Here is an 18,133-nt window from a genome sequence, read left to right on the forward strand (position 1 = left end):
GCGCGGTGGCTCACACCTATAATCCTAGCACTTTGGGAGGCTGAGGTGGGTGGATCACTTGAGGTCAGGAGTTCGAGACCAGCCTGGCCAACATGGTGAAACCCCCATCTCTACAAAAAATACAAAAATTAGCTGGGTGTTGTGTTACACGCCCATAGTCCCAGCTACTCGGGAGGCTGGGGTGGGAAAATCATTTGAACCCAGGAGGGGGAGGTTGCAGTGAGCCAAGATCATGCCATTGCACTCCAGCCTAGGTGACAGAGTGAGACTCCATCTCAAACAAACAAAAACAACAACACATAATGATGATAACACATCCTGACACTTATAGGGCCCTTACTATGTGCCAGGTACTTTTCTAGGTGTGGTTTTTTTCTTTTCTTTTCTTTTTTTGAGACAGGGTCTCAACCTGTCACACAGCCTGGAGTGCAGTGGTGCAATCATAGCTCACTGCAGCCTTGACCTGGGCTGGAGCAATTCTCCAACCTCAGCGTCCCCAAGTGCTGAGATTACAGGCGTGAGCCACCATGCCCGGCCAAAGAACAGTATCTATTTATTTATTTTCTGTAGAGACAGGGTCTTGCCGTGTTGCCCTGGCTGGTCTCGAACTCCTGGGCTCAAACAATTCTCGATCCTCAGCCTCCCAAAGTGCTGGGATTACAGATGTGAGCCACTGCACCTTTCTCGATGCTTTACAACAACCTTGATGTAGATGGATATCATTACCCCTATTTTATAGATGAAGAAACAGAGGCACAGAGAGGTTAAGTAACTTGCCCAAGGTCACATAGCTACCGATTTGAAAATAGACCACAGCATTCCAAAGCCCTGGATAAGAATGCAGGCATGTGGACTGCACTGAGGGAAGCTGATTGAGGCGGTGCAGCCCCATAGTGGTCCCATTGCAATCTGGTCCGAGCCCTACCCTGCTCCCCCACCCCTTAGGTTCCACAAGCTGGTGATCGATGACGTCCGCCCCGAGGATGAGGGAGACTACACGTTCGTGCCTGACGGCTACGCCCTGTCGCTCTCGGCCAAGCTCAACTTCCTGGGTGAGGATGCCCCTTCCTCCTTCCCTGGGGGCTGTAGGATCCACCCTCGCAGACCCAGGGCCCGGGATGTCCCTCTCCAGGATTAAGGTTCCCTGAGTGCGAATGAGGACGACAGCAAACGTCTGTCCCACTCATGGCTGGAGTCAGAAGATGGAGGGAGAGCGCTGAACTCGCTGCCACCTGCCGCCCGGGAGGAGGGGTGGCTCCTGGGCCTGAACCTGTCTCCAGCACCCCAGTTCCCAGGGAGACTGCCAGACCCTGTCACCTCTTCCTCTGGGCTGTGAAGGTGGGGTGAGGGGCCTGCTGGGTTTAGACCTAACTGTCCAGTCTTTGTCTTGCAGAAATCAAGGTGGAGTACGTTCCCAAGCAAGGTGAGTGCCACGGGCTGCGCTGGGAGCGGGTCTGAGGGAGGAGGGACCGGGCTGAGGGAGGAGGAAAATGGCCGAGGGAGGATAGGCAGGGCGAGGAAGGATGGGCGGGGTGCGGGAGGATGAGTGGGGAGAGGAAGGAGGGGGTTGGGGTGCTGAGGAAGGGAGGGAGGAGGGGCGGGGAGCCGACAGACGGGGTGGGGGCTATCGGCCGAGAGGAGGGACTGAGGTCCTGAGGGAAGAGGGGTTGGGGACCTGGATCCCTGGGTCTGAGGGAGGAGGGGCTGGGGGCCTAGACTGTAGGGTGTGAGGGAGGAGGGGTTGGGGACCTGGATCCCTGGGTATGAGGGAGGAGGGGCTGGGGGCCTAGACTGTAGGGTCTGAGGGAGGAGGGGTTGGGGGCCTGGACTACTGGGTCTGAGGGAGGAGGGCTTGAGGACATGGACCCCTGTGTCTCTGTCACTGTTGGAACCCAACTTTTTGGAGATTCTCTTGTGGGGACTGGGAAGGCCCAGCCTCCCACTCCCAGGGTCCCCGTATCTCTTCTGTGCCACCAGAGCCACCAAAGATCCACTTGGATTGCTCGGGGAAGACCTCAGAGAATGCGATTGTGGTTGTGGCTGGAAACAAGCTGAGGCTTGACGTGTCCATCACAGGGGAGCCCCCTCCTGTCGCTACCTGGCTGAAGGGAGATGAGGTGGGTTGGGGCCGCCCCTCTGTCCTGACTCCCTCTCCCTTTAGGCAAGTCTCTTTCCCCCTGAGCCTGAGTTTCATCCTCTATAAAATGAGGGTGATGGTTCCTTCTTCACAGGGTTGTTTTGAAGATTAGAGATTATGTTTGTCCATCACAGGTATGGGCCTAGCACATGGTGGATGCTCCATCCATTCATCCATTCACCTTTCAGTTAATTAATCAAGTGATCGACCAGTTTAGGCTTCCAGCCAGCCAGTAACTCATCCGCCCATCCAGCTGATGATTTTTTCATCAACTAATTGGTTAATTCACCCAGCCATCCACTCGTCCAGTAATTAATCTGTTTGTCCATTTATCCATCAACCAATTTAGTTATCCATTCATCCAGAAACACATCATTTACCCACTTCAATCTATCTATCTAATCTATCTGTCTATCTATCTATGTATCTGCGTATGTATGTATGTATGTATGTATGTATGTATGTATGTATCTATCTATCTATATTTTTGAAAGGTGGAATCTCACTCTGTCACCCAGGCTGGAGTGCAGTGGTGTAGTCTTGGCTCACGGAAACCTCCACCTCCCAGGCTCAAGTGATCCTCCCACCTCAGCCTCTTGAGTAGCTGGGACCACAAAAGTGTGCCATCATGCCTCGCTAATTTTTCGTATTTTTGTAGGGACAGGGTTTCACCATGTTGCCCAGGCTGGGCTCAAACTCCTGAACTCAAACGATCCTTCCACCTTGCCCTCCCAAAGTGTTGGGATTATGGGCATGAGCCAACATGCCCAGCCATATCTATATATTCCTCTATCATCCGTCCAACAAATATTTTAACCTTGCATGTCCCAGGCCCTGGGACAGCTCGATTTTTCATTTCTTCTCTGTGCTTCCATTTTCTCTTCTGTAAAATGGACAGACTTGGCTCAACATCCATCCATTTGCTCACTCAGCACACATCCCCTAAAGTTTTCTCCGCACCAGGCACTGAGGATGCAACCGTGAGTTGGATGCGGCTCCTGCCCTCCAAGAGCCTTCATTTTACTTAAAATTTATTTATTTATTTTTAAATTTGAGACAGGGTTTCACTATGTTGCCCATGCTGGTCTTGAACTCCTGGGCTTGGGTGGCACTCCTGCATCAGCCTCCCAAAGTGCTGGGATTACGGGCATGAGCTACCTCACCCTGCTCAGTAGCCTTTACTCTTGCGGAGACGCAAACACCTGCCCAAGAAGCCACAGTCCAGGGTGCTCTGGCTGAGATAAAGGGAGGTTCTAGAAGCTATGAGAACCCAGGGGCTGGAGCCAGCACTTCCAGCTAAGGGTATCCAGGAAGGCTTCCTGGAAGAGGTGTCTTCTGGGTGCTTCCTGAAGGATGAGGAAGAGCTTAGTGTTGCATGCACAGGGACCAGCCTTGCAAAATCTCTGGGACAAGGCAGTCTTTTTTTGTTGTTGTTGTTGTTTGTTTGGTTGGTTTCTTTTTTTCTCTTTTTTTTTTTTTTTTTGAGATGGAGTTTTGCTCTTGTTGCCCAGGCTGGAGTGCAGTGGTGTTATCTTGGCTCACCACAACCTCCGCCTCCTGGGTTCAAGCGATTCTTCTGCCTCAGCCTCCTGAGTAAGCTGGGATTACAGGCATGCACCACCAGGCCCGGCTAATTTTGTATTTTTAGTAGAGATGGGGTTCCACCATGTTGGCCAGGCTGGTCGCAAACTCCCAACCTCAGTTGATCTACCCGCCTCGGCCTCCCAAAGTGCTGGGATTACAGGTGTGAGCCACCGCGCCCGGTCCAGTCTGGTGCTTTTAATGAAGGACGGCATTTGGAGGGCGAGGAGGGCAGTGGAGCGAGTGAGGACTCTGTGTGTTGATGGGGAATCATGGGAGGATTCTGAGCAGGGGAATGGCAGAAGCAGGCCTGGGTTTGCTTGGGGACACGATGGGGTGCAAGGCCATCTGGTGGCTGCGTTCAGGTATTCACGACCACCGAGGGCAGGACCCGCATCGAGAAGCGGGTGGACTGCAGCAGCTTTGTGATTGAGAGTGCGCAGCGGGAAGACGAGGGCCGCTACACCATCAAGGTCACCAACCCCGTCGGCGAGGACGTGGCTTCCATCTTCCTGCAAGTTGTGGGTGAGCAGAGAAAGCCTAGGTGGCTGGGCCAAGGGGTGACTCCCTGAGGCCTCGAGGGGCCACCTGACTCTCCTGCCCCCTGCAGATGTCCCAGACCCCCCGGAGGCTGTGCGCATCACCTCGGTTGGAGAGGATTGGGCCATCCTTGCCTGGGAGCCACCAATGTACGATGGGGGGAAGCCAGTCACCGGTGAGTGCCTCTGTCCTCATGACCTCTGACCTTCCCTCTTTCTGCCTTCTGTTTTTTTTTTTTTTTTTTTTTGAGATGGAGTCTCACTCTATCGCCCAGGCTGGAGTGCAGTGGCTCAATCTCGGCTCACTGCAACCTCTGCCTCCTGGGTACAAGCAATTCTCCTGCCTCAGCCTCCCAAGTAACTGGGATTACAGGTGCCCACCACCACGCCCGGCTAATTTTTGTATTTTTAGTAGAGATGGGGTTTTACCATGTTGGCCAGGCTGGTTTTGAACTCCTGACCTCAAGTGATCTGCCCACCTCGGACTCCCAAAGTGCTGGGATTACAGGTGTCAGCCACTGCACCAGCCTCTGCCTTCTCCTTGACCTCCCAGAGCCCTTAGCATCCTCAGTGACCTACCTCTGACCCCTGATTTTCCATTTTCCCATCTCAATCCCTTTGGTCTTCCCGCTTCCTTTACTCGCTGGTGACCTGGGAATTCTCACTTTGACCAGTAGCCTGGGTTTTTCTATGGCTCCTGGCCTCCTGGTTCATGAGCTGTGACCCCCTCTTGATTCCTGACTCCAGGACTGGTGGCCTCTGAATGCTCTGTGGCCCCTGAGATCCACCTAAGATTCATGGCCTCGGACCGCCCTGGCCATGCGATCCTCTGGATGTGGCCCTCACTCCCCCAGCTGACTCATGCCCCATGCCCTCCCGTTCCCTCTTCTCCTTTCTGCTTGGAGCCTCCAGGGTACCTCGTAGAGCGGAAGAAGAAGGGCTCTCAGCGCTGGATGAAGCTGAACTTTGAGGTCTTCACAGAGACCACCTATGAGTCCACCAAGATGATTGAGGGCATCCTCTATGAGATGCGTGTCTTCGCCGTCAATGCTATAGGGGTCTCCCAGCCCAGCATGAACACCAAGCCTTTTATGCCTATTGGTAATGTCCTCCCTCACTTTTATGCCTATTGGTAATGATGGATCACTCTGATCCATCAACCCTGTCCACCTCTGGCCCATCTTTTGCCCGCCATCAATCTCTGACCCTACACCCTGGCCTTCTGACCAATCATTCTACCTCTGACTCCTGCCCCTTCCTGCTGACCCCTGACCCCTCATTCCCCCCATATCCTCTTTTTCTGGATGCTTGCAGCACCCACGAGTGAACCCCTGCACCTGATAGTGGAGGATGTGACAGACACCACCACCACACTCAAGTGGAGGCCTCCGAACAGGATTGGGGCAGGTGGCATCGATGGGTACCTGGTGGAGTACTGCCTGGAAGGCTGTGAGTGACCCTGGCAGGGCTGGTGGGGGTGGTGGCTAGCACAGGTGGGTATCCAGTCCAGGGAGCTGAAAATAGGACCATGTGGGAGAGAGATGGGTGCAGTGGCCTGCTTGTGTTTTGTGTCTGTACTGTTATAAGTCTCTGGGATGGGACCCCCCTGTGACTAGTGGGTTTTCTCTCCCTTCTTCCTTTCTACATCCATCCTCCATACAGCAGTGACTTTCTGTCATTCCATCTATCCTTCCATCCCCCCATTTATCTTTTATCTTTTACCTTTATGCCTTCTTTCTTTCTTCTATTCATTTATCCATCTAACCAATCTTTCCTTCATCCATCTTAACATCCACCCATCCATCCATCTGTCTATCCATCTGTCCATCCATCTGTCCACCCATCTGTACATCCATCCATCCATATTTCCATCCATCCATCCATCCATTCATCTTACCGTCCATCCATCCATCCATCCATCCATCCATCCATCCATCCATCCATCCATCATTTCCATCCATCCATCCACCCACCCACCCACTCATATTTCCATCTATCCATCCATCCATCCATCCATCCATCCATTTATCCATCCATCCACCCATCCATATTTCCATCTATTCATCCATCCATCCATCCATCCCTCCATTTGTCCATCTGTCCACCTGTCCATCATCCATCCATTCATCCATCCATCTGTCCATCCATCCATCCGTCTGTCCATCCATCTGTCCATCCATCCATCTGTCCATCCATCTATCCATCCATCCATCCATCCATCTGTCCATATTTCCTTCGTTTCTCTCTCTCTCTCTCTTTTTTTTTTTTTTTTTGAGACAGAGTCTTGCTCTGTTGCCCAGGCTAGAGTGCAGTGGCACGATTGGCTCACTGCAAGCTCCACCTTCCAGGTTCACGCCATTCTCCTGCCTCAGCCTCCCAAGTAGCTGGGACTACAGATGCCTGCAACCATGCCCAGCTAATTTTTTTTTTTGTATTTTTAGTAGAGACGGGGTTTCACTGTGTTAGCCAGGATGGTCTTGATCTTCTGACCTCATGATCCACCTGCCTCGGCCTCCCAAAGTGCTGGGATTACAGGCATGAGCCATCGCACCCGGCCCAGTATCATTTTTTCATCCATATATCTATCTCTTCACCACTATCTTTGCTTCCTTCCCTCTTTCTACCTATATGGCCATCCAACCATCTGTCCACCTAACCAGCCATTGTCTCTCTGCCTGTCCGTCCATCATCTGTACCTCCATACATCCACTCTCCATCCTCCACCAAACAAACATTCACTGAGCACTGACTTGTGCCCGACCCAGCGCCATGGCTATGGAGATGTCTCAGACGCAGCCATCTCTCTGGGAGAACAGACGTGATCACCTCGACACACTATCCCAGGTCTTAAAGTCAGACAGATGTGGGTTCCAACCTTGCCCCTCCACTGTCTAACTGTGTGTCCTTGGGCAAGTCTCTGAGCCTCAGTCTCTTCATCTAACCATGGCGAAGACAGTTCTCATCTTGACAGGGTACAGTGACGATGTACTCGAGAATGCATGGAAAGGAGGGATGGTTGAACCCTCATCAGCTTCCTCCCTCCTCCTCTCCTCCGTGCTCTTTATCCCATTCCTCCCTGGCCGGCTGCTCCCACCCTGACGTTTCAGAACCCAGCTTGTTAGAGTTCACTCTGTTGATTGCTGCTCTGAGCCAACAGCCATGAGTTCCCCAGCCCATGGCCATAAACCCAAGACAGAAGGGCATGTAACGAAAAGCAGGCAATCCGAAGAGCTCTGACCCTGCCCTCAGCCCGCCCTCCCAGACACCCACCTGGCTGCGCCCTCAGACAGAGCCAAGATCCCTGCCCCTCTGTGCCAGCCTTGCAGGAAAGCAGAGCTTGAGAGCGTGCTGGAGTCAGACAGGCCTGGGTTTAACATCCTAGTCCACAGAGCCTGAGCTGCGTGTCCAGGATGGTCTTGAATTCCTGGGCTTGAGAGATCCTCCTGCCTTGGCTTCCCAAAGTGCTGGGATTACAGGCATGAGCCATGGTACCTGGGGAAAGTTTTTTTTTTTTTTTTTTTGATGGAGTCTCGGTCTGTCGCCCAGGCTGGAATGCAGTGGGGTGATCTCGGCTCACTGCAACCTCTGCCTCCCAGGTTCAAGCGATTCTCCTGCCTCAGCCTCCTGAGTAGCTGGGATTACAGGTGCCTGCCACCTTGCCCGGCTAATTATTGTATTTTTAATAGAGACAGGGTTTCACCATGTTGGCCAGGCTGGTCTTGAACTCCTGGACTCAAGTGATCTGCCCACCTCAGCCTCCCGAAGTGCTGGGATTACAAGCATGAGCCACGGGATTACAAGCATGTTAGGGATGGTTTCCCATCCCTAACATGCGGATAGCACAGGGTTGAGGTAAGAATTAATGAACAACGCCTGTAATCCCAGCACTTTGGGAGGCCGAGGTGGGCGGATCACGAGGTCAGGAGTTCAAGAGCATCCTGGCCAACATGGTGAAACCCCATCTCTATTAAAAATACAAAAATTAGCTGGGCGTGGTGGTGCGAGCCTGTAGTCCCAGCTACTCAGGAGGCTGAGGCAGGAGAATTACTTGAACCTGGGAGGCGGACGTTGCAGTGAGCCAAGATCTTGCCATTGCCCTGCAGCCTGGGCGACAGGGCGAGACTCCACTTAAAAAAAAAAAAAAGAATTCGTCCCACTGCACTCCAGCCTGGGCGACACGGCGAGACTCCGTTTAAAAAAAAAAAAAAAATTAATCAGCGAACAGAATGGCCACCCTTAGAACCTGGCCATAATGAATGCTTAACTAACTCCAGCTGCTGCTGCTGCTTCTACTGGGAACTTACTCAGTGCTCACTCGCTCGCTGCGTGGGGCCCAAGTCCCCAGGAGAAACGGGAGCGGAGGATGGGAGGAGGGCACGAGATCCGCCAGCAGGGCCTCTCTCTCCAGCCGAGGAATGGGTCCCTGCCAACACCGAGCCCGTGGAGCGCTGTGGCTTCACCGTCAAGAATCTCCCGACCGGAGCCAGAATCCTCTTCCGAGTAGTTGGGGTCAACATCGCGGGGCGCAGCGAGCCGGCCACCCTGGCCCAGCCGGTCACCATCAGGGAGATTGCGGGTGCGTGGCCCCTGACGCTGCGCTCCGAAAGACCAAGCTGGCGTCGTCCCGCCTGCCCTTTCCGTGTCGTCGACAGGACCTCCCCAGAGAGCCTTATCACCATTGGCCCCTGGAATGCGCCCCGGCCCCCCGCTGAGCCCCCTCCCTGTGTTTGCGCCCTCAGAGCCACCCAAGATCCGGCTTCCCCGCCATCTCCGCCAGACCTACATCCGCAAAGTGGGCGAGCAGCTCAACCTTGTCGTCCCCTTCCAGGTCAGGGGAGCTGGGTCACGGGCCGGGGGTCCGCTCTTGCCGCAAGCCCCCTTTTTGCGGGTGGAGCCCCGCTGACCCCGCCCCGCCCTCTCCCCGCAGGGAAAGCCCCGGCCCCAGGTGGTGTGGACCAAGGGCGGGGCCCCGCTGGACACCTCCCGCGTGCACGTGCGGACCAGCGACTTCGACACCGTGTTCTTCGTGCGCCAGGCGGCCCGCTCCGACTCCGGGGAGTACGAGCTGAGCGTGCAGATCGAGAACATGAAGGACACCGCCACCATCCGCATCCGCGTTGTGGGTGCGCGCGCTGGGGAGGGCCCCTGGAGGCCGGGAGGGGCAGGGATGGGGAGCGATGGGGGAGGAGGTAAGAGATGAGGGGTGGGGAAGGAGGTGGGAGATGAAGGGTGGGAGAGGAGGTGAGAGATGAGGGGTGGGAGAGGAGGTGAGATGGGGGGTGGGAGAGGAGGTGAGAGATGAGGGGGTGGGAGAGGAGGTGAGAGATGAGGGGTGGGAGAGGAGGTGAGATGGGGGGTGGGAGAGGAGGTGAGAGATGAGGGGTGGGAGAGGAGGTGAGAGATGAGGGGTGGGAGAGGAGGTGAGATGAGGGATGGGAGAGGAGGTGAGAGATGGGGGGTGGGAGAGGAGGTGAGAGATGGGGGGTGGGAGAGGAGGTGAGAGATGGGGGGTGGGAGAGGAGGTGAGAGATGGGGGGTGGGAGAGGAGGTGAGAGATGGGGGGTGGGAGAGGAGGTGAGAGATGGGGGGTGGGAGAGGAGGTGAGAGATGGGGGGTGGGAGAGGAGGCGAGATGAGGGATGGGAGAGGAGGTGAGAGATGAGGGGGTGGGAGAGGAGGTGAGAGATGAGGGGTGGGAGAGGAGGTGAGAGATGAGGGGTGGGAGAGGAGGTGAGAGATGAGGGGTGGGAGAGGAGGTGAGATGGGGGGTGGGAGAGGAGGTGAGAGATGAGGGGTGGGAGAGGAGGTGAGAGATGAGGGGTGGGAGAGGAGGTGAGATGGGGGGTGGGAGAGGAGGTGAGAGATGAGGGATGGGAGAGGAGGTGAGAGATGAGGGGTGGGAGAGGAGGTGAGATGGGGGGTGGGAGAGGAGGTGAGAGATGAGGGGTGGGAGAGGAGGTGAGATGGGGGTGGGAGAGGAGGTGAGAGATGGGGTGGGAGAGGAGGAGAGATGAGGGGTGGGAGAGGAGGTGAGATGGGGGGTGGGAGAGGAGGTGAGAGATGGGGTGGGAGAGGAGGAGAGATGAGGGGTGGGAGAGGAGGTGAGATGGGGGTGGGAGAGGAGGTGAGAGATGGGGTGGGAGAGGAGGTGAGAGATGGGGGTTGGGAGAGGAGGTGAGAGATGGGGGGTGGGAGAGGAGGTGAGATGAGGGATGGGAGAGGAGGTGAGAGATGAGGGGTGGGAGAGGAGGTGAGATGGGGGGTGGGAGAGGAGGTGAGAGATGAGGGGTGGGAGAGGAGGTGAGATGGGGGGTGGGAGAGGAGGTGAGAGAAGGGGTGGGAGAGGAGGTGAGAGATGAGGGGTGGGAGAGGAGGTGAGATGGGGGTGGGAGAGGAGGTGAGAGATGGGGTGGGAGAGGAGGTGAGAGATGGGGGGTGGGAGAGGCGGTGAGAGATGGGGGGTGGGAGAGGAGGTGAGATGAGGGATGGGAGAGGAGGTGAGAGATGAGGGGTGGGAGAGGAGGTGAGATGGGGGTGGGAGAGGAGGTGAGAGAAGAGGGGTGGGAGAGGAGGTGAGATGGGGGGTGGGAGAGGAGGTGAGAGATGGGGGTGGGAGAGGAGGTGAGAGATGGGGGGTGGGAGAGGAGGTGAGAGATGGGGTGGGAGAGGAGGTGAGAGATGAGGTGGGAGAGGAGGTGAGGGATGGGGGGTGGGAGAGGAGGTGAGATGGGGGTGGGAGAGGAGGTGAGAGATGGGGTGGTGGGAGAGGAGGTGAGAGATGGGGTGGGAGAGGAGGTGAGAGATGAGGGATGGGAGAGGAGGTGAGGAGATGAGGAGGGGAGGGGGAGAGGAGGTGAAAAGATGAGGTGGGGGAGACTAGATAAGGAGCAAGGCAAGTACCAGGGCTAGGAGTGGAGGAGAGATGAAGATGGGGGAACCCTTGAGAGGGAGATTGGGTGAAGAGAGGAAGTGGGGAGACATGGGGGTGAGGAGAGGAGGTGAGGAGGGATGAGGGTGGCCCAGGATAAGAGGAAGTGGAGAGATTGGGATGGGGGAGGCCGTAGGCAGGAATGGGAATGGGGCATAAGAGAGGTTAGAATCAGGAGGGAGGGGGTGTGGAGAGGGGAGGGGAGGGAAGCGGCTGGACATCCCAAAACCCGGACTGACTTGTCACACTTCCCCATTTCCAGAAAAGGCTGGGCCCCCCATAAACGTGATGGTGAAGGAGGTGTGGGGCACGAACGCGCTGGTGGAGTGGCAGGCCCCCAAAGATGATGGGAACAGTGAGATCACGGGGTATTTCGTCCAGAAAGCAGACAAAAAGACCATGGTGAGAGAGCAGAGGGGGAGACGGGGAAGAGCCGGTGAGGTGGGCAGAGCAGGTGCAGATGTCCCCCGTTCACAGCTGGAAGGGCAGGGAGGGGCCCAGAGGCTGGAGGATGGGCTGGGGCCAGGAGGGAAGCCTTTTAGCTGAGACTTGGCACGTGATGGGTTTTCATTTTCTTTTTTCACTGAGGTAAACGTCACATAACGGAATTAGTCATTCGCCGTTTTAAAGCGAACAATTCAGCAGCACTTAGGACATCTGCAGGGTTGTGCAGCCACCGCCTCTACCCAGTCCATTTTCATCCCCCAGAGGAAGCCCTGTACCCAATAGCGCCACCCCCTGGTCTCCCCTGGCAGCCACCGATTTGCTTTCTGTCTCCCTGGATTTACCTACTCTGGACATTTCATACACATGGAATCCTAGCTATGTGACCCTTGTGTCTGACTTTGTTAGCTCAGCACAACGTCTTTGAAGTTCATCCATGCTGCAGGGTGCACGGTGTGTCCGTGCGGAAATCCTGTTTTTAGAATTCTTTTTTTTTGAGACAGGGTCTTACTCTGTCACCCAGGCTGGAGTGCAGTGGTGCAATCTTGGCTCACTGCCTTCTCTGCCTCTGAGCTCAGGTGATCCCCCCCATCTCAGCCTCCCAAGTAGCTGGGAATACAGGCACGTGCCACCACGTCCCGCTAATTTTTGTAGAGACAGGGTCTCAGTATGTTGTCCAGGCTGGTCTCGAACTCCTGGACCCAAGTCATCCTCCCACCTTGGCCTCCCAAAGTGTTGGGATTACAGGCATGAGCCACTGCACCTGGCCTTTATTTCTTTTATTTTATTATTGTAATTTTTTTGAGACAGGGTCTTACTCTGTCACCCAGGCTGGAGTGCAGTGGCATGATCATGGCTGACTGCAGCCTCCAACCCGCAGGTTGAGGCAATCCTCCTCCCTCAGCCTCCCAAGTAGCTGGGACTACAGGTGCTGGCCACCAGACCTGGCTAATTTTTTGATTTTTTTAACAGACAAGGGTCTCGCCGGGTTGCCCACTCTGGTCTCAAACTCCCGGGCTCAAGCGACGAGCCTCCCACCTCGGCCTCCCAAAGAGCTGGGATTACAGGCATGAGCCACGGTGCCTGACCCCTTCTTAGCGTTGAATGATGTTCCTTTGTCTGGGCCGACCGTTTTGTTTGTCCATCCCTGCGCTGATGGGCGCTGGGTTGGTTCCACCTGTTGGCCACCGTGAGTAGTGCGCCATGAGTGACACATTTTTTAAACACTGGATGTGCTTTTCTCACCCCTTCTTTCGTCTGTGTCTTGTGTGTAATCGTGTGATCCTGTGGCCCCGACCCGCCTGGTCCCTCCCTGTTCCCACACTAGGAGTGGTTCAACGTCTATGAACGTAACAGGCACACTAGCTGTACTGTGTCCGACCTCATCGTGGGCAACGAATACTATTTCCGAGTTTACACCGAGAACATCTGTGGGCTCAGTGACTCACCTGGTGTCTCCAAGAACACGGCCCGCATCCTCAAGACAGGTACAGCCATCCTGCCCCACAGCCCAGGCCCACCCCATCCACCCTCTCGCCCAGGTCCTACCTGGACTCCTCCTGCCCTCCCCTCCCCACTGGGGTTGACGGCACCTAGTCATGGGAGAGAGGTGATTGCGGTTTGTTCCCTGGTTGGTGTCAGGGGAGAATCTAGATCAGTCGCCTTACGGGTGCATCCTCTCTCCCCAGGAATCACCTTCAAACCGTTCGAGTATAAGGAGCATGACTTCCGGATGGCTCCCAAGTTCCTGACGCCTCTCATAGACCGCGTGGTCGTGGCTGGGTACTCGGCAGCCCTCAACTGCGCTGTCAGAGGCCACCCGAAGGTGCCAGGGCAGGGACCCAGATCTGCGTGTGTGTTGCCTTGTGGGGAATCTTCCATACAATGAAGCCCACTCCCCATCACGCCAGTTCTTCTTCCCCGAGTTCTCTGTCTCAAGGGATTTAGTCACTTAAAAAATTTTTTTTAATTGATTTTTGATTTTTTTTTTTTGAGACAGGGTCTTGCTGTATCACCCAGGCTGGAGTGCAGTGGCACAATCACAGCTCACTGCAACTTTGACCTCCTGGGTTCAAGTGATCCTCCTACCTCATCCTCCCGAGTAGCTGGGACCACAGGCATGAACCACTGTGGCCAGCTAATTTTATAATTTGTAGAGATGGGGTCTTGCTATGTTGTCCAGGCTGGTCTTGAACTCCTAGGCTCAAGTGATTCTCCCGCCTCGGCCTCCCAAAGTGCTGGGATTACAGGTGTGAGCCACCATGCCCAGACTGGACTTGCTCACTTTTCACCTACTTCCTGTTAACTCCTCTGACCAGAGCCCAAGTCTCAGACAATCAATCACATCTTGCCTTTGGCTTCCTGCCTTTTTCCTTCTTTCTTTTTTTTTCTTTCTTCCTGAGACCAGGCTGGAGTGCAGTGGTGCGATCTCAGCTCACTGCAACCGCCTCCCAAGTTCAAGCGATTCTCCTGTCTCAGCCTCCTGAGTAGCTAGGATTACAGGCGTGCACCACCATGCCCAGCTAAATTTTGTATTTTTAGTAGAGACGGCGTTTTGCTGACCTCAGGTGATCCGCCTGCCTCAGCCTCCCAAAGTGCTGGGATTACAGGCATGAGCCACTGCTCCTGGCCTCTTGCCTTTTTCTTTGTCCCCTGACTGCCAGGTAACAGCTTGTCTCGGCAGCTTGAGGAGAGGACCATTAAGTCTCTCTTGTTCTGTCCAAGGACAAATGCCAGTCCCGTGGAAAAAGAAACGTTGGGAGCAGGGGCAGCCTAAACCAGCACGGCTCCCCAGGGTCTTCCTGTCCAGCCATTTTCCGACTGCTCTTTGTGAATAGGGACACTTGCAACCTAGAGCTCATTGAGACCAGGGGTTGGCAAACCATCACCCATGGGTCAAATCCACCCACCACCTGTTTCTCTCAATAAAGTTTTATTGGAACACGGGCCAAGCATATTTGTTTATGTTTTGTTTACCGCTACTGCAGACAAAATGTAAATAAATGTGCGTGGCTCGTGTTCCAGGCCCAGAGACTACAGGGCCCAAAAAGCCTGAAATATTTACCATCTGGCCCTTTATAGGAACAGTTTGCCAGCTTCTGGTCTGGGCTGTAGGTTCTTCGCTTCAGCCTCCTTAAGGCATACCATGTCTCCATCTCTGTATACTTTATTCACTAACTCCACTCATTCATGTCACTCATTCCACTCATTTATCCACCTACCAATCCATCCATTTACTCAGTTCATTCCTTCACTCCATTTGCTTATTTACAGCACTGTTTCGTGCTCTCGTTCATTTATTCACTCCATTTATTCTTACAACAAACATTTTCAGAGGCTTTCAATGACCTGGGTGATTCGAACAAGAAATTTCCTGTATGTTGGGGGAGACTGACATTTGCCCAGAGTCACATAAATAATATAAAATTATGAAGGGCTGGGCCAGACACGGTGGCTCACACCTGTAATCCCAGCACTTTGGGAGGCCGAGGCGGGCAGATCACCTGAGGTCAGGAGTTTGAGACCAGCCTGGCCAACATGGTGAAACCCCATCTCTACTAAAAATACAAAAACTAGCCAGGCATGGTGGCAGGCGCCTCTAATCCCAACCACTTGGGAAGCTGAGGCAGGAGAATTGCTTAAACCCGGGAGGTGGAGGTTGCAGTGAGCCAAGATCACGCCACTGCACTCCAGCCTGGGAGACAAAGCGAGATTCTGTCTCAAAAAAAAAAAAAAGGGAAGGGCACTATGGAAGAGGGAACAGCCAGTGCCAGGGTCCTGAGGTGGGTGCCTGTCTGGTCTGTTTGAAGGACAGCGAGGTAGACTGGCTGGAGCAGAGAAGTAATGGGGGTCAAAGAGCGTGGGACCCTGTGGGCCACTACAAACAGTGAGCTCTTTGTCCTGAGAGCAATGGGAAGACCCCACCGTTACCCTGTGAAGTGGGATTATCAACCTGCTTTTACAGAAGAGGAGACTGAGGGTCAGGGAGAAGTGACTCGTCCAAGAACATCTGGCAAGAGGGTGGCAGAGCCTAGAACCCAGATCTGCTTCCTGAGCCCCATTTTGTCATCATTGCCCAGGGACTCTCTCTAAGTTGGCCTCCTCTCCCTTGACTCTCAACAGCCCAAGGTGGTCTGGATGAAGAACAAGATGGAAATCCGTGAAGATCCCAAGTTCCTGATAACCAATTACCAAGGAGTCCTGACGCTGAACATCCGTCGCCCCTCGCCCTTCGACGCTGGGACTTACACCTGCCGGGCCGTCAACGAGCTGGGCGAGGCGCTGGCTGAGTGCAAGCTGGAGGTCCGAGGTGAGGGCGTGGCCATCCCCAACACTGGCTGACCCTTGCTCGGGCCCTGTGCCAGCCTGGCCGGTGGCCCCGGGCTGAGCACCGCTGAGATCTGGAGACGAGTGAGACCGGCCCTCTGGGAGGAGGACTGGGAAGCTGCTGTCCTGAAGGCAGCACAGGGCATCCTAGGAGTTGGGGTGGGGGAGCCCCTGACCCAGCTTGGGCAGGAGTCAGATTTTTCCAAAGGAGTTGAAGGACAAGGAAGAGGAAGGCTGAGTGAGAAGGGCTTAGGAAACGTCCCCAAGGCCTCCAGTGTACCTGGGCCCCCGTAGGCAGATGGGTTGACAGAGTGAGAGCAAATATGGGTAACACGGATGACCAGGGGTGGCGGGAGCTCCCGAAAGTGCCTCCCCTCCATAGCCTGTCCCCATGCTCCCACCCACCTGCCCCTGCCTCTCCCTGCCCCGTCCCCTCATCTCGGTCCCACAGCTCCAGCCCCAGGAAAGCTACATCCTCTTCCTCCCATATTCCATTGCCAGCCGCCTCCCTGTCTCCAGTCTCTCCCTCCTGCCAGCCACTTTCACCCTTGGACTCTGGCCCCAGAGAGCTCTCTCTATCCAGAGCTGCTCTGCCCCAGCCCTGATCCCAGCCCGCTGGGGACTCCCCACCGCCCCAGCGCCCCTCCGCCTGGTGTTCACGGTGGTGTGTCCACCCCGGTTCTTCCCACATGATGTCCCAGCTACACCGGGCTGTTGGCGGTTACACTGGCCAGGCTTTCCCGCCACAGGGACTTGGCACATGCTCTTCCCTCTTCCTGGAACACAATTCCCCCGCTCCTTTACCCTGGGCTCCGGCCCATCAGATGTCTGCCAGTCAAGGCTCAGCGAGGAGGCCACTAACCGTGTCCCTCAGAGCAGGATGACATCAATGTGGACTTCCAGAGTCCCTCCCGGATGGTGACTTCTGACCTCTGACTTCCCTGGCTCTGAGGACAGCCCAGCAGACAGGGTGGCTGGGGACCCTTAACAAAGGCTCAGAGAGGACACTTTCTAGCCAAGCACGGTGGCTCTCGCCTGTAATCCCAGCACGTTGGGAGGCCAAGGCAGGCGGGTTGCTTGAGCCCAGGAGTTCAAGACCAGCCTGGGCAACATGGCGAAACCCTGTCTCTACTAAAAATACAAAAAAATTTAGCCGGGCCTGGTGGCACATGCCTGTTGTCCCAGCTACCTGGGGGGCTGGGGCAGGAGGATCACTTGAACCGGGGAGGCCGAGGCTGCAGTGAGCTGAGATGGCACCACTGCACTCCAGCCTGGTGCAACAGAGTGAGACTGTGTCTCAAAAACCAAACAAAAACACCCCAGATCACTGCCCTTCCAAGCCCACCCAATTTCTGATACTCTGCTGTCTCCCTGATTAACTATTAAATCAGCTCAGAAAAATCCCAGCCTCAGGATTCCAGTGACCGCGTACAGCCAGCAGCTCAGAATGTCCCCATCTGGGATCCAAAATACCAGTAATCAGGGGCACTGTGACTCTGGGTTGTCCAGCCAGAGTGGCCTGGGATGGGGCGGGATGGTGACCGTCATCCTGTCCCCCTGCTGGTCATGTGGATGCAGCTCCTCCTCCTGGGGCTTCAGGAGGAGGCGTGCCCGGGCCTGGCTCACCCGCTTTCTCGTTTTCCTGCAGTGCCGCAGTGAGACCTGTCCCCTACCTGCCAAGACAATTGGTGGTGGAGTCCTGACCCCAATCCCCAACCTCCCAGGACTGTGTTCTTTCTGGAGTTTTCGCTGAGAACAAAACAGTGTTGTCTGGACCCTGGAGTGTCTGTCCTTCTTGACTCCGTAGCTCCGTCTTCCTCCTGCAGGGGATTGGTCACCCCGGGGTTGGCGATGGGAGCAGCTGCGTCGACACAGGCCGCGGTGAGGTGGCCTCTTGGAATAGCTACTTTAGCGAGGCAGCCACGTTGTCACAGCAACCACAGAGCATCAGAGGTGAACCCAAGCCCACGGGGAGGCCGGCCCCAGAGAAGCTGCTGGGAGGGAGGGAGGGTGCAGGCTAGGGGCAACGACAGTGGCAGCGAGTCAAAGACACACCCAGGCCACACCCAGAAGGCCACTCTACCGAAGCAGCTGTGACGGTGTGGCCGCCTCTAGGCCTTGGCAGCGGCCCCAAGAGCTAAATGTGGTGAACCGAAGAGGGAGGCAGCCGTACCGGACA

General features: G+C 55.4%; 1 protein-coding gene across 1 annotated transcript in view; it reads left to right on the top strand.

Annotated features, from left to right (window-relative positions):
- MYBPC2 (myosin binding protein C2) overlaps positions 1 to 17,729 on the top strand; it is a 34,435-nt gene extending 16,706 nt beyond the window's left edge. Inside the window, exons 14-28 of the mRNA XM_024351602.3 lie at positions 946 to 1,052; positions 1,394 to 1,423; positions 1,978 to 2,117; positions 4,084 to 4,243; positions 4,329 to 4,433; positions 5,170 to 5,358; positions 5,572 to 5,706; positions 8,666 to 8,833; positions 8,997 to 9,085; positions 9,185 to 9,380; positions 11,447 to 11,586; positions 12,956 to 13,115; positions 13,317 to 13,453; positions 15,751 to 15,937; positions 17,603 to 17,729. Of these exons, the coding sequence (XP_024207370.1) occupies positions 946 to 1,052; positions 1,394 to 1,423; positions 1,978 to 2,117; positions 4,084 to 4,243; positions 4,329 to 4,433; positions 5,170 to 5,358; positions 5,572 to 5,706; positions 8,666 to 8,833; positions 8,997 to 9,085; positions 9,185 to 9,380; positions 11,447 to 11,586; positions 12,956 to 13,115; positions 13,317 to 13,453; positions 15,751 to 15,937; positions 17,603 to 17,613 (1,954 nt within the window). The 3' untranslated portion in view covers positions 17,614 to 17,729. The remainder of the gene's footprint in view (positions 1 to 945; positions 1,053 to 1,393; positions 1,424 to 1,977; positions 2,118 to 4,083; positions 4,244 to 4,328; positions 4,434 to 5,169; positions 5,359 to 5,571; positions 5,707 to 8,665; positions 8,834 to 8,996; positions 9,086 to 9,184; positions 9,381 to 11,446; positions 11,587 to 12,955; positions 13,116 to 13,316; positions 13,454 to 15,750; positions 15,938 to 17,602) is intronic.
- Positions 17,730 to 18,133: the final 404 nt, after the last annotated feature.

This window comes from Pan troglodytes, chromosome 20 (assembly GCF_028858775.2).
Source record: "Pan troglodytes isolate AG18354 chromosome 20, NHGRI_mPanTro3-v2.0_pri, whole genome shotgun sequence".
Classification (NCBI taxonomy): Eukaryota; Metazoa; Chordata; class Mammalia; order Primates; family Hominidae; genus Pan; species Pan troglodytes.